A 14092-nucleotide genomic window follows, 5' to 3' on the forward strand; every position below is an offset into this window, starting at 1 on the left:
ACGGATTGTCCAAAGCCATGTTCTGATTGGCTGGGCCTTTTTTGTTGATGTCACAAAACTGCCCCCAACAGTGCATGGCTGGGACCTCATCACCAAAAGGATCTGGAAAAATCTCTACAGCCCTTATGTTAAATGAGCAAAGGAAATGCTGTGTGAGTCCTCGTACATTGGGATTTTAAAGAAGCCATGGCCTAGGACTTCATAGGTGTCAGTGTGATGTGTACCATAGCAACTTAGAGCAATAGCAGGGATAGAACTTAAATCCTGGCTCTCCAAAACCACGGGTGAAAGGAGAACCTGCTTTGAACTGTTAAATGCATTAGAGGACCCGTGACACACAGCTGAGAAATTCTGATCCAGTAAAGGGAACTGGTACACATGCATACTAGTCAACATGGTTCAGTGCTGCTGAATTTAGTTTAAAAATGTTTTTTTGGACAGGAGGTCTCAGTGACTCAAATTGTCATCCTACAAACATAGACAATCCAGCAGCATCTCCAAGTTTATTTCCCATACAGTAAGCTTTATTAAGACTATGCATTAAGACTATTAGTGTGAGGAATTATTTACGAGACAGCCCACAGAGGCTTTACACCTTCCGTCCTTGACATGAAAATGTAAAATCCACATTAAAACAGACCCATTTCAACTGATAACAGCCAGACCTATATGATTTTGTGGTTTAATCCAGTCGGGGGAAGTACCGGTTTCAAGCTCTCCAGTGATGAGAACACACAGATCATTCTTTTCCCCTCAGAGATACACGTACGTTCTTTGTTTCCATCTCTCTCTCCCTATGTAGGCGTCTTCTTGATGGCTCTAGACTGCTATTTTCAATTCATCGCTAGGGTAGCAATCTTGCAGTGGGCAGCTATTGGGAAGATGTGTGTCACCCTGGAAGGAAAGAGACATTGAAGTTGGATTGCAATAGCAACTTCTTTATCTTTTAAAGCCTCCCTAGGGAGGAGAGGAAGAGGTGAGAAATGCTACAGTATCCATGTACACATCCACTGGAACCTACTGATGCTCAGACTGGGCCAATATTTCCTTTAATAGGGCCAAATCCTGACCTCTCCGGGCCAAGTATATGGGTTTTGAGCATAGGTTCTACTTGAGGGCTGTGAAAGGGACAGAAACCCCACTGTCTCTGAGCTAAAAACTACAATGGAGCCTTTGCATGATTCTAAGGCTGTAACAGCATCTACAACCATCACAGTCCTCTTCAACTTCAAAATTCCTCTTCCTGCATAAGCAGAGCCATGCAGAATGGCCCCATCACCATTCACAGCAAATTCAGTGAGTCACCCAGGATCAGTACTGCATGGGTGTTTCCGAATCCACCCCAGTACCCTGTCTGAAAAAGGCAAGACATGCAGCCTTACCAGCTGCAGGTTCCAAGCATAGGTGTCTATTCCCCGGATGCGGACTTGGAAGCAGAAGACTTCGACACTTGGATGATCTCCACAGAGGTGAATCCTTTGCTCGCTGAGACACGGTGCCTGGTGCGCAATTTGTTTAGAGCCGATTCAGCCATTCCAGCCCTTTCCTCTGCATCATCCAGCTCGTGCACCGTCTTTCTGTACTTTGCAATGCTCTGGTTAGCCTGCTCCTCCTGGGGACATGAGAAGATTTGGCTTATTTTTTTTAAGTCTTTATATTAGACCACACCAGCACAAAATGGCTCTGACCTGTATTCCTTCAATACAACCAACCAGGCAAAGTGTATAGTAAACTGTTGGACCAGGAATAAATACATTTTACACACACATCCCCCCAGATATTGGAGGCAACTTGTGAGGGCAGCCAAAGGACTGCAAGAGGTTGAGATGACAACATGCATTAATCTGATTTTTTGCAAAGGATAAGGCGGGTGGGTGTTTAGGTGGCTTTCTTTTTATAGATACATTGGGGCCTGTATTATCAATGATGGCAGGAAAAGGGAGCATAAAACAGGAGCCTGATGACTGGAGGTGCTAATGCTACCGATGAACACGTATTTCAGGTTATCTTTCTTTTGAAGATGCAACATATGTGGTAGATATTGTGTGTGTGCGCAAGACAGGAGGGTTACAGTCTGGGGTACATACGGCCTCCTCAATTTGTCTCTTGTAAATCTTCAGCTTGTTCTGCAGCTTCTCCACAAGCTCCTGCATGCGCTGGTTGGTTTTGTGGTCCTCGTCTGTTTGGAAGATCAGCTCTTTCAGGCGGCGTTCATTCTTGTGCAGACTTTTCACCGTCTCCACATGACGCTTCTGTTCGGAATCTAGCTCCGTTTCCAGTTCCTTAATCTGAAAAGGGGGTAAAAACCCAGCAGGGTACGTTAGTACTGATTGTGTTTAGCATGATGGACGTGGAGACCTGGAGTCACGCTAAGAATCTGGAAAGTGGTTTTGTGGCTTTTATTTACTGACTATGGGGTATTCCAGTTGCAATAGTTATGAAAAGAATCCCAATGAGATATATCACTGGCTCCAATAGGACCTTGTGTGAACTGGGGCCAGGAGGACCCAGGTAGGATCTACGACAGAGAGATGGCTTGCTAATGATAATATGCCCTAGTGTTATAGCCAAGGACATTTAGGATCCAACCAGACATGGCATATGACACAGAGGAGCAGCAGTGACCTTTCTTTGCATTGCAGTCGGCTGAGTATGGCCTGGGTGGATTTTAATGTATCTAGAATATATTTTGCTATTATTTTCTCTTCAGTTTAGTTTAATCTATCTGGGATACATTGGCCCTTTAATAAAAACATTCCTTTTCTTTTCAAATATTTCTCCTGAATACTAAAGCTCTGGTCAGGGAAGTGTTGGACAGATGTGTTGGAAGAATGTTTTTTGAGTAGACCTATCCAGTTTTTCTTACCCGGGTCTCAAGTTTCATGATCATACGTTTTCCTCCTTTCAGGGCCAACTGCTCAGCCTCTTCCATCTTGACTTGCAGGTCTTTTATTGTGATTTCATAGTTCTTTTTGATCTTTTCCAGGTGCATGCAGTGATCCTGCTCCTGATGCAGCTCTTCTGCCATGCGAGAAGCCTAAGAGGAGGGTAAGAAACAGCTTGTCAGCACAGACTATTTATACTGAGCATTGGAAGCTAGGATATTTAGACCTGATGTCCATATGCTGCCATATGGGGAATTTTGCAGGATCTAGAAGTCTGTTCTATGCATCACAGTTTGCCTCTCTAATGGAAAGGCTCCCGTTGACTTCAATGGGCTTTGGATCAGGCCTCAAGCTAGGAGATTTGCACTTGCTTACTATCACAGGGGTATAGTATAAGATATTACCCATCCCTCTTATTCAGTCAGCAATTTCTGCCTATAGACAATCCAGTGCTTATGCTTTCCATTCTCCCCTAGGAAGAAGAGAGATTAGAACATACCGTAGGGTATGTCTACACTAAAAACATAAGTCAACCTATATTAGATCGACTTAAAGCCCCCGCAATAATTACTGCAGTGGTGCATATCCAGACTACCCTCCTTGGATTGGTGGTGCACGTCCTCACCAGGAGCGTCTCCACCAACCTAAGAGGGGCAGTGTGGGGAGCTGAGAGCTTCTCCCCCCCATGTCCACTCCCCTCCAGAAGCCAGACAGCCTTGTCAATTTCACAGCACAGAGCCATGAAATTGACTAATAGCCAAGGTTCAGAGCTGGGAGCAGGAGGCAGCCCCTGGGAGCAGGGTCCAGCCTGGGCTTCTTGCCCTGGATTCTGGATGAGGGTGCTGTATGAACAAGCAGTAGCTGAGAGCATAAAGAAGGCAGAATGTTCAGCCTCTTTTCAGGAGGAAATACCGAGCATTAACTCTACAGCTATCTATGGAATTTCTAAGGTGTCAATTTTTAAGTGCCAACTGAGAAATTTACTCAACAGTGGCCACTCTTCTGCTCTCCATGAAAATTATGAATAGCATTGACTGGCTACGGAAGGAAGGTGTCCAGTCTTTGGTTGGAAGCATGATAGTTTCAATGTTAAGTCTTGAGGAAAGCGGGGACAAAACAGAAGGGGAAATGGAGGAGCTTCCCAGGGCACCATTAGTAATGCTGAAGATCCCTTCCCTAGCAAGGGGACAGAACAGAAGTAGATTTCTCCAGATCTTTTTTTTTTCCCATATTGGTGGACAGATGAGCTGATGTATGTGCAGCCCTTTGGGAATGGGAAATGTTAGATAAGTGCAAAGATTCATCAATAACAATGCACTTCAAAATTGAGCCGTGTAGGAAAGAGCAGAATATACAACCCCCAGGTTTCTAGGGACCATCACTGAGGGCCGGGTGCAACTTACATCAGCCATGGCTTTCTTGGCTCGCTCATCAGCCGCTCGGAACTCGCTGATCATCTCCTCATGTTCGCTTGTAATGCGCATAAGGTCAGACTCCAGTTTGCGCTTTATCACCAGCAGGCTTTGGTTCTGGAGAGAGGAGGGAAGACTCAGTGACCGGGCTCTAAATAGATCTTTGAGCAGATGACTTGGCACTTTTGCTGGCTTGAAACTAGGGATGCATTTGACCCTGTATGTTTATTTTACTTTTATGTCACAAAGATTTTCCTTGGAAACCAAGATCTTGTATCATGCGTTCTATCCCTTTGTCTACCAAAGTCTTTCATTTTAATCCTGCTTCACTGTATTTGTGTGCATGCGTGTGTATTATTTTTTCAAACTTACATTGCAGTAGCATCCAGACGTTTTCGTCTATAGTTACTCTACACAGAGAGAATTGCTGTGCAAAGAACTTACAGCCGATAAGTATCTTTTGCCTCATGGGAAATCTGAAAATCCTACATCTAATCACAATGTTTGCCAATGGGTATAGCTTTAGATTTTTTGTAAGGAGCCCAAATGCTAAGACAATTATACCTAGAAACATTACTAAATAACCAAACAAATGCATTGTATAGACTTCCAAGATCTTCAGTACTACAGCATCAAGTCTATGTACCACAATACTGTAGAGCAGGAGTAGTCAATAGGCAGACCCCGGGCCAAATCTGGACCACCCAGACACTTTTGAATGGTCCCTGAAATCTTTTTATTTATTATTATTATTTTATTGTTATTTTTTATTATTTTCTCTGGAGTCTAAACCTTGATTATACCTTGACCAAAAAATTTGGACCTTGACAAAAAATAATCGACTATCCCTGCTGTAAAGTACAATGCAAGCACTGTGCAATATTAGTTCTGTATAACAAGCAAGCATCAGGAAGACTATGGGACATAAATACAGCACTTTAGATGCCGAAAATTTAGCCTTTGAGCATCAGTTACAAGTAAATGTATTAGTTATATTTTTTATGTCTCTGATAAAAAGTGGTATTTACATCTCAGATTAGATGAACAAAGTCCCCTCATCATCTCAGTATGCAAATGCTTCTCTCTATTATTAGTCCTTTCCAACAGTTTATCTTGTAGATCTTCCCCCTCTTTGGAAATCCTTACCACATTTAGTCCATGCTTTATGGAAAAAGGCCTAGAGCATGTAATAAATAACGATAAACCATCTCTAGAATTTTGAAACCAGCGCACAGAATCCTATAGCAGGGTATCATTTTCTTTGCATTCTGTAGGATGGTTTAAAATTTCAATCAAATGGATCTCACTCTTCATTAAATTCTAGGGGTAAAATCCTGACACCAGTGAAGCCGATGGCAAAATTCACATTGACTTCAGTGGAGCCAGCATTTCACCCTATAGATTTTTACAGTGGCATTTTCAAAAGCACTCAGCATTGTCCTAATTCTGCTCCCACTGGCGACAATGGATCATAGACTTGGGCCAACGCTGAGCATTCCTGAATATCCCATCCTTAGTGTAATATCCATAGAATCTTCTTGGTATAGTTCATCGTAAATTCTATAGGACTTTCCCCATAAGGAATAATATCATATTTAATCCTTTATGGGTTGAATCCTGCAATCCTTACTCAGGCTGCCACTGAAGTCGCTGGGAGTTTCGCGGCTAGATTTGGCTCTAATAAAATCAATCGGATTTTTATTTATTCTTTCATAACATTTTCTTTACAGCACAGTACATTCTCATCAAGCACAACAGACTTTTAATGCCAGCAGCAGAGCAAACAGTATAATGACCCAGTATCAACAGCGTGGAATTTGTTTTTACCTGGACATTGATTTCGTTGTGCCTCTCAGTGATCTCTATCAGCTCCTGCTCCAGCAGTTTGCGAGAGCGCTCGCTGCCCTCCAGGCCAGTGCGCATTTCTTCCAGCTCTGTCTGTGTCAGGCTGAGGCGGCGTTCCTGGAGGTTGTATTGTTCCCGGAGCTCCTCGTGCTGGCGAGCATCTTCATCCATCTGAATCTGAAGATCCTGAAGGCAAAAGAGGCATCAGTATGATTAAGAAGCATGCAGAGGAAGCTGTGAGGTACAAGAAGGCCCACCCAGTAGCTCTGTGTTTTCTCCTTTTTTTTAAAAAGGGACATTGTCCAGTTAAAAATCCTGATGTCTGATTCTGAGGTCACTTATGCCTGCTTTATACCAGTGCAACTTCTTTGACCTCAGTGGAGTTACTTCTGGTTTGCACCAGTGTCAAAAACCAAAATAAGGCCCATGTATTTAAAAATGAAAACAAATGTACCTTTCAATGCTGTTACAACATCTTAGGTCAGCGGTTCTCAAACTGTGGGTCGGGACCCCATTTTAATGGGGTCTCCAGGGCGGACTTAGACTTGCTGGGGCCTGGGGCCAAAGCCGAAGCCCAAGCCCCACTACCTGGGGCCGAGGCTGAAACCCAAGGGCATTGGGGCTCAGATAACAGGCCCCTTACCTGGGACTGAAGCCCTTGGGCTTCAACTTTGGGCCCCCCACCCACCCAGGGGGCAGGGCTCGGATGGGCTCAGGCTTCTGGCCCCCCTCCTGGGGTCGTGTAGTAATTTTTGTTGTCAGAAGGGGATCGCGGTGCAATGAAGTTTGAGAACCCATATCTTAAGTTATTAGAGTCAGATCCTCAGCTGTGGTGACACCAGTTTACATCAGCTGAGGATCTGGCCTTTAAAATTATTTTATTTTATTTTTTAATCTAAATTTGGTTTGTCCTTTTTATGCTGTTTGTATCCTTTTTGCAGTTCTCTGAGCTTGGACAAAGAAAACAGACTGGTAAGTGTCACTTTTCATTTCAGTTGATTTCTCATCAATTTCACTTTCAGGCTCTCCCTGGAGTGATGAAGCACTGTTTGGTTTGCAAACACTGCAGGCAATGTCTGTTAAAAACAAAACTGTTTTCATTGCAGTTTTTTGGTCTGAGGTTTTGTAAAAGCCTGTGCGCCTGGTTCTTCTCTCACAATAATTGTACCCCATTGATTTGGATGAAGTTATTCCTGATTTACATCCGATTTAGATCCTTCGCTTACAAAACCTGAATTTGGGGGCAAGTGTGACCTGACAGAGTCTCTCTAAACAAGCTTGTATATTCCACTTCCTAGAGTTATTATATGTAAAAAGATGTAACTGGATGGAATTTTCCTTTCAGGGTCCTACTTCCTCCTCTCCAGTTTACCTTGATCTGCTGCTGCAGTTTTTTCAGTGTCTTGACAAGCTCGCTGTTGTTCCTGTTGGCATGATCCAGCTGGATTTCCATTTCATTCAGATCCGTCTCCATCTTCTTCTTGAGCCTGAGTGCTTCAGCACGCCCCTTAGCCTCCATCTCCAGACTTGACTGCAGAGACTCAATTGCACGCTGATGATTTTTCCTGCGGATGCAAATGAAGCACAAGTTGTATCATTCTGTTACACTTGAGTCCAGTCCAGCCTTTGGCGTTAGGTGGGTAAAACCAAGGGATTGTTCATGAAATAATAAAAAGGGATCATTGCAGAAACTGTCTGAAAATGGGATTCTAAACCCTGGCAGCCACATTGATCCCACACACTTTGCTTCTTAGAGTACGTCATACTAATAAGTATAGATTTGAAATGGACCAAAACTTCTCCCATGCGGTAGCTAAGCACTGGAAATAATCCCAAGCGTTTAACGGGATAATTGTGGTTTATCATTTTTCCCTGAGATACAATATTTTTTATCTTTTGTGAACATTAGAAGTCTAAGGATTGCTAGGCTGGCTCAGAGCCAAAGTCCATCTAGTCCAATATTCTGTCTCCAACACTAGCCAGCAGCATAAGCCTCAGAGGAAGGTGTAGGAACCCTGGTTGTGGGATAATCTGCCTCCCATATGAGGTCTCATCGTACTCTCTAATAGAGACTGGCATAAGTTCTGAAGCAGAATCTGTTCTGATAGTAACTAAGACGTGTATTATGAGCCAGATTTTGTTCTTAGTTATGCAGTGCAACACCTTGGACTTCAGTGACACCATGCAGCTGTAACGGACAGCTGGATTTGACCCAGAACCTCCTACAATCACCTGCTTCTTAATGTTAAGACAAGATCCCCTGGTAATACAGCCACTAGATCAGGTCAAATCCAACAGATCACCCAAGCAAATGTGGGCTTCTTTCATGGAATGAAAGAATATTCATACTGGGAACCTTATACCTCCTCAGTGCATATTGAGTCAAAAAGCTCTGAGTGTCTGTATCTTTGAGCACTTAGATATTCCATACCTTGTAGCTTCAAATTCCTCTTCCTTCTCATGGATTCTTCTGTCAATGTCAGCTTTCACCTGAGCTAGTTCAAGCTGAATACGGATCAGTTTGCTTTCTTCAACCTGCCAGCAAACATACAAGAGAGGTGTGACTGAATGGGTTTTAAGAGGTAAAATCTATATAATTTATCTGCTGGAAATATGACCAGCATGTTATGTACTAGTCTGATGTGTCCCCCGCATGTGTAGTTGCCAGAATTGGATACAGTTATTACCTCCAGGGAAGACTCTGCTTCCTCTAGGGCCATCTGCAGTTCATCCTTCTCAACCTCCAGCTTCTTCTTTATCTTCTGAAGCTCATGTACACTTCTCCCTCCCTCACCCAACTGGTCAATCAGATCCTTAATCTCCTCTGAGGAAGAAAAATGGAGATTTCATGTGATGGGTGTGTTCCAGGACTGGGAACTTTTAACAAGTGCCACCCGTACTGATCCTTTGAAAGAAAATGGCTTGAGATAGTTCCAGGCAAGTGATCAACAATTTGCAGCAAGAGAGATTTCAATTAGATAGTAGGAAAAACTTTCTCACTATAAGGATAGTTAAGCAGTGGAATAGGTTACCAAAGGAGGTTGTGGAATCTCCATCATTGGAGATTTTTAAGAACAGGCTAGACAAATATCTGTCAGGGATGGTCTAGGTACTTTGTCCTGTCTCAGCACCCAGGACTGGACTAGATGACCTCTCAAGGTTCCTTCCAGCCCTACATTTCTATGACTCTCCTTCCAATCAGTTGGGCTTTGCTTTCATTTCTAAATGTTACTCTGGGTTTCTGAATGAGCCCTGCTGGCAGCCTGTGGTCAGGGAGATGGAAAAGAGAAACCCATTAAGCCATGAGAAATACTCCACAATCTTTCTCCACTTCTTCCTCCCGTCTCTCAAATGGCTGCTCTTCCTAAGTGAAAACAAGACTCCACGCTGTCTGGGCTCTGTGCCAGCCACTGTAGGCTGAAGCAAAGGATGGAGGGGGCGGGGAGCATCAGGACTATGCCACTGAGTCCATCATTATATATTTTCTGTGGGCCACACTGCCAGAGGATCATAGCTCCTCCCAAATATTCATGGAGTTATCCTCATAATACCCCTGTCAGGAAGGTCAGTGTCATTTGCCCCATTTTACAGATGGGGAATACTGAAGCAAAGAGAGCTTAAGTGACTGGCTCAAGATCACAGAAAACTCTGAGGTAGAGCTGGGAATGGAATCCAAGTCTCATGTATCCTAGTTGATTGTTTTAACCACTAGTTCATCATTCCCTGTTATCTTGTTCTCGTGATGATAATCCCCACCAAGGGATGCACAGGGGTCATAGCCCCTACTTTAGACCAGGGGCCACCAAGAGGCAACTGACCTGCAGCACAATCTTCCTGTCTCCTGAGCCCCTCTTGTCCCCCCCCTCCACACTATACATTTACCTACGTTACTTTCACAATTTACTTTGTGTTTGTGCGTGGGGAGGTGTCAGTGGGTTGGTGAATTGCACCCCAAGAGCAGAATTTGGCCCATCATTTGGATGTCATCAGAAATACATTCACAAAGGGAATGTATCAGCTGGGAGAAGCTACAGTCCATCATTCGGTGTAAATTGGGGGCTTTGGGAATGTGTGGGGGTTGTTTTTACATGGAAGCAGTGCTTACCCTGGAGGGTCTTGTTTTCCTTCTTAACAGATTCCAGATGCTCTAGGGCTTCCTCATAGACAGTCTTGAGCTTGAAGTTTTCAGTCATGTACATGCGGCAATCCTTTTGGGAATTGTCCAGCTCCACCTGCAGCTCTTCGCATTTCTGCTGCCACTCCGCCAGCATCTTATCAAAGGCCCTTTGCTTCTTGTCCAGGGCAGCACAAGCAGCATTGGCCTGGAAGCAGAAAGCCAAGCATTCACTGCAGACAAGTTTTTCTTTACACATCGCTTCTGTGTGTGTCCTGCCAGCTAGTCACGGTTAAATTGGCGGCAGCTCTGGTGACTGGCAGAGTTCCTCTTAGTCATTCTGAATGGATGGTTAAAATATTTGCTTGGCTTTCTTTCCCTGCTGTTAGGAATTTGGCAAGACCACCAAGTTGCTTTCAGCGTGATGGCCTCCCTCAATTCTGTGGTTATAGAGGAGCAAATGTTTCCCATTTCAGATATATCGCGTACAGATGTGCTGTTAAGAATTCGTGTGGTCGACTACTGTGGCTCTTTCGAAAGCATTTTAGCTTCAGTTGCAAACAAGATGCTATCCAAGGTAATTTTAGATTTTGTTAAACTGAATCACCATAAAAGGGAAAGGATAACAGTGTATTTTTCTTTCCTGGAGCTTTATGGCTTTTAATCATGAATACGCTTTGCATTCTTACTATCCAAAGATGAGCTTCATTAGAGGGAAATTATAGCAAAACACCCATTTGCCCCAGTGATGTAACCATGGGCAGCGCATATCGTAGGCTGTGCCTCCCCAAACAGCCCAGAGTGGCCCTGCCCAGAAGGCCCCCTCCTGCTTGGCCTTCCCTCTTGGCCCCAGCCCAGGCAGGCTGGCTGCTCCTCTTCAGGGAATAGGGTTGCCAATTTTGGTTCGACGTATTCTTGGAGATTTAATCACATGACATAATCTTTAATTAAAGATTAATCTTTAATTCCTGGAGACTCCAGGCCAATCCTGAAGGGTTGGCAAGTCTATGGGAAGTGGGCTGGGGCAAGGCTGGGACTTGGCCATGGCTGGGACTTGGGGTGGCTGGGGTCACCCAGCATTAGGGGCTGCACCACCCAGTGTTGGGGCTGCACCACCCAGTGCTGGTGGGGGGGAACTCCTGGGGCTAGGACTGCCCACCCTGTGCTGAGGGGGCAGGCTGGGGGGGCTGCGCACCACCCACCCAGCATGCTGGGGTGGAGGGGGGGCTTGGCGGCTGTGGAGGTGGCTCTGGGCTCCGTCAGGGGAAGGAGGGTGGGAGGAGGCTAGCCTTCCCGAACTGGCGAGTCACCCACCGTTCATGGATGTAACACAGTGAGGTAGGTTGTCTGCTCCTATGGCCTGATCCAAAGCCCATTGCAGTCATTGGATAAACTCCCTTTTAGTTTATTGGGCTTTGGAGCACCCCATAGTCCTGATTTAACTCACATTTTTATTCCCATTTCCCACCATTGCACTATCATTGGTGCATCTAGACTAGTGGTAGCAAAGGTGGAAACGCTAGCGTAGACCGGCAGCACCGGTCACTAGTGTTTTCACTGCCAGGTTGTCTAGACTGCAGGGCTAGATGACATGATGATTAAAACACCCGTGGCCAGTCCACACTAGCATTCCCACCGTTGCTGCAAACGGTGGTGGTGCAATGCTGGAAAAGGCGAAGGAAAATGGCATTGTCGAAAACCTGCTTCGGAGAGGGTTCCCTGGTGCTGCAGCTAGGACGGGCTGTCTGGCCAGATGGACTCTTGCTTTTGCTGCTACTGGAAGCTGGTTAATTAGCCTGACTAAAAGGAACCTGCTGTATGCCTATATGGAATGTCTGTGACTATCCTCTGGGCCTTCACACAGTGGGATCCGTCTAGTGCCTTGCTACTGCTGGTAATGCAAGACGTTGTCTTTACTTTGGTAACCTTAGTAGAGACCATGGAAGTCCATGGAAATCGACAGAGGGACTTCAGTGGGCTTTAAATCAGGTCCTTGGGCTTCCTGGGATGTTTTGTTCAGGCATATGTTGGCAGGAATCCATCTTTGCCACATGTCCCTTACCTTTTCCAGGTCAAGAGTGAGGTCCTCCACTTCTATCTGAAGCCTCTGCTTGGTTTTCTCCATGCTGGCGGCCCGGGCTTGGGCAGCTTCCGCTGTCTCCTCTGCCACCTGGAGCCTAGCAGCCAGCTTTCTCCTGAGGGTGGAAGGTTTTAAAGCGTAAGCTAAAGAAAGAGGAGGGAGAGAGGCTTGCCCATCTGTCCCCTCCTCAGACACGTTCACTGTTTTCGCCTTCAGAGGGACCTACCAAGGTCAGGAGGCCTGCAGAAGCCTGACTGAGAATGGTGCTGTCTTAGCTCATGAATGGCATGCGCACTGCTTAGTTTAATGGTTTAGCAGCGTTAAATTTCAGTCCGGCGCATTTCACGGCACCTGCCCTTTGGCTGTGCAAATAAACGTTGGGCTGAGTCTGCGCAGAAGGGCTCTGCGAGAGCACGACTCTTCCGAGATGTTGCTGCTGACACAGCGAGAACACATCCAGAGTTGCTGGGGGGTCTATGCCAGAGAAGGGACCCAGCAGCATCCCTTAACCATGTGCAGCATGCTCATCTCTTCAGCTGCCGGGTCTGGAAGGAGTGGTCAGGGCCAAGTTCAGCCCTCTGCTCTCGGGTGGCTTGCTGGCACTGAGCTCTCCTCGGCCTGGCACTTAGGGATCTCCAGGAGTAGGACTGTAATTGTGCCCTTTCCCCCCTCGGCCAATGCCTGGTCCATCAAATCTAAAGTAAACCAGACCTATTCCATCTGAGTCAAGAGATGTAAAACAGGGCTTTCAGGCTAAGAGCTCTACTCACGGTGGCGTGGATCCTCACGGTGCTCTTTTCAGACAGACCACAGGCAAGGGGGCTCCGCTTTTAGCCTTTGCAGCTTCGGTAATCTCTTATCAGTTACCCGGGGCAGAGTGCCTTACTCCAGTTTGGTAGCCCCTTCCCCCGTGCATAGTGCTATTGACTCCAGTAGGACTGACTGAGGAGTAAAGTAGGTGCGAGTGGGGATATCTGAACCTGGCCCTTTCTTAAGACTGTGTCGTCTGTGTTTGATACCAGGCAGCAATGGGCATTTAGCTCTTAGCATCCCTTATTTATTATTACAGGCAACATTCCCTCTTTCTCCTCCTGACCGGGATGCTTTCGCTTCTTCTTTAGCTTTTTCAAGTTGAGCCCCACAAGCTCACAGCCCTAAACTCTGACTCTCCCCACAGCCAACCTGAATCCTGGCCCTGACTACCCCCATCCCAACTCCAGCCTCTTGAAAGCCAAATGCTCACTTGGTCTCTTCCAGCTCTTCAGTTCTTTGAATGGCATCTGTCTCGTATTTGGTCCTCCACGTCGTGACTTCGGTGTTGAGTTTGGAGACCAGGCGTTGCAGCTCAGCTTTGCCCTCTTGCTCTTCCTCCAGCTGCTCTTTCATCAGGTCCAGGTCATGTTTTGTGTTGGCCAGGCTCACGACAGCAGTGCTACGGGACTGGAGATACCAAAACCACCATGAGTTACTTGTCCTTTGGGAGCATAAAGTAAGGCCAAGACTATAACAGGGTTCAAAAAAGAACTAGATAAATTCCTGGAGCATAGGTCCATCAATGGCTATTAGCCAGGATGGACAGGGAGGCAACCCCATGCTCTGAGTGTCCCTAGCCTCTGTTTGCCTGAAGCTGGCAGTGGACAACAGGGGATGGATCACTTAATGATTGCCTCTGTTCATTCCCTCTGGGGCATCTGGCATTGGCGACTGTCAGCAGACAGGATACTGGGCTTGATGGACCATTGGTCTGACGCACTAT

At 45.8% G+C, this 14092-nt stretch overlaps 1 protein-coding gene across 1 annotated transcript in view; it reads right to left on the minus strand.

The window, feature by feature from the left end:
* Nucleotides 1-817: 817 nt before the first annotated feature.
* MYH16 (myosin heavy chain 16) overlaps nucleotides 818-14092 on the minus strand; it is a 48224-nt gene continuing 34949 nt past the window's right edge. The window contains exons 32-43 of the mRNA XM_077827923.1: nucleotides 13580-13776; nucleotides 12319-12451; nucleotides 10248-10464; nucleotides 8830-8966; nucleotides 8574-8677; nucleotides 7515-7707; nucleotides 6125-6328; nucleotides 4289-4414; nucleotides 2867-3037; nucleotides 2088-2288; nucleotides 1383-1612; nucleotides 818-894 (exon numbers count right to left, since the gene is read on the minus strand). Coding sequence (XP_077684049.1) covers nucleotides 1409-1612; nucleotides 2088-2288; nucleotides 2867-3037; nucleotides 4289-4414; nucleotides 6125-6328; nucleotides 7515-7707; nucleotides 8574-8677; nucleotides 8830-8966; nucleotides 10248-10464; nucleotides 12319-12451; nucleotides 13580-13776 — 1887 coding nt within the window. The 3' untranslated portion in view covers nucleotides 818-894; nucleotides 1383-1408. The remainder of the gene's footprint in view (nucleotides 895-1382; nucleotides 1613-2087; nucleotides 2289-2866; nucleotides 3038-4288; nucleotides 4415-6124; nucleotides 6329-7514; nucleotides 7708-8573; nucleotides 8678-8829; nucleotides 8967-10247; nucleotides 10465-12318; nucleotides 12452-13579; nucleotides 13777-14092) is intronic.

This window comes from Eretmochelys imbricata, chromosome 10 (genome assembly GCF_965152235.1).
Source record: "Eretmochelys imbricata isolate rEreImb1 chromosome 10, rEreImb1.hap1, whole genome shotgun sequence".
NCBI lineage: Eukaryota > Metazoa > Chordata > Testudines > Cheloniidae > Eretmochelys > Eretmochelys imbricata.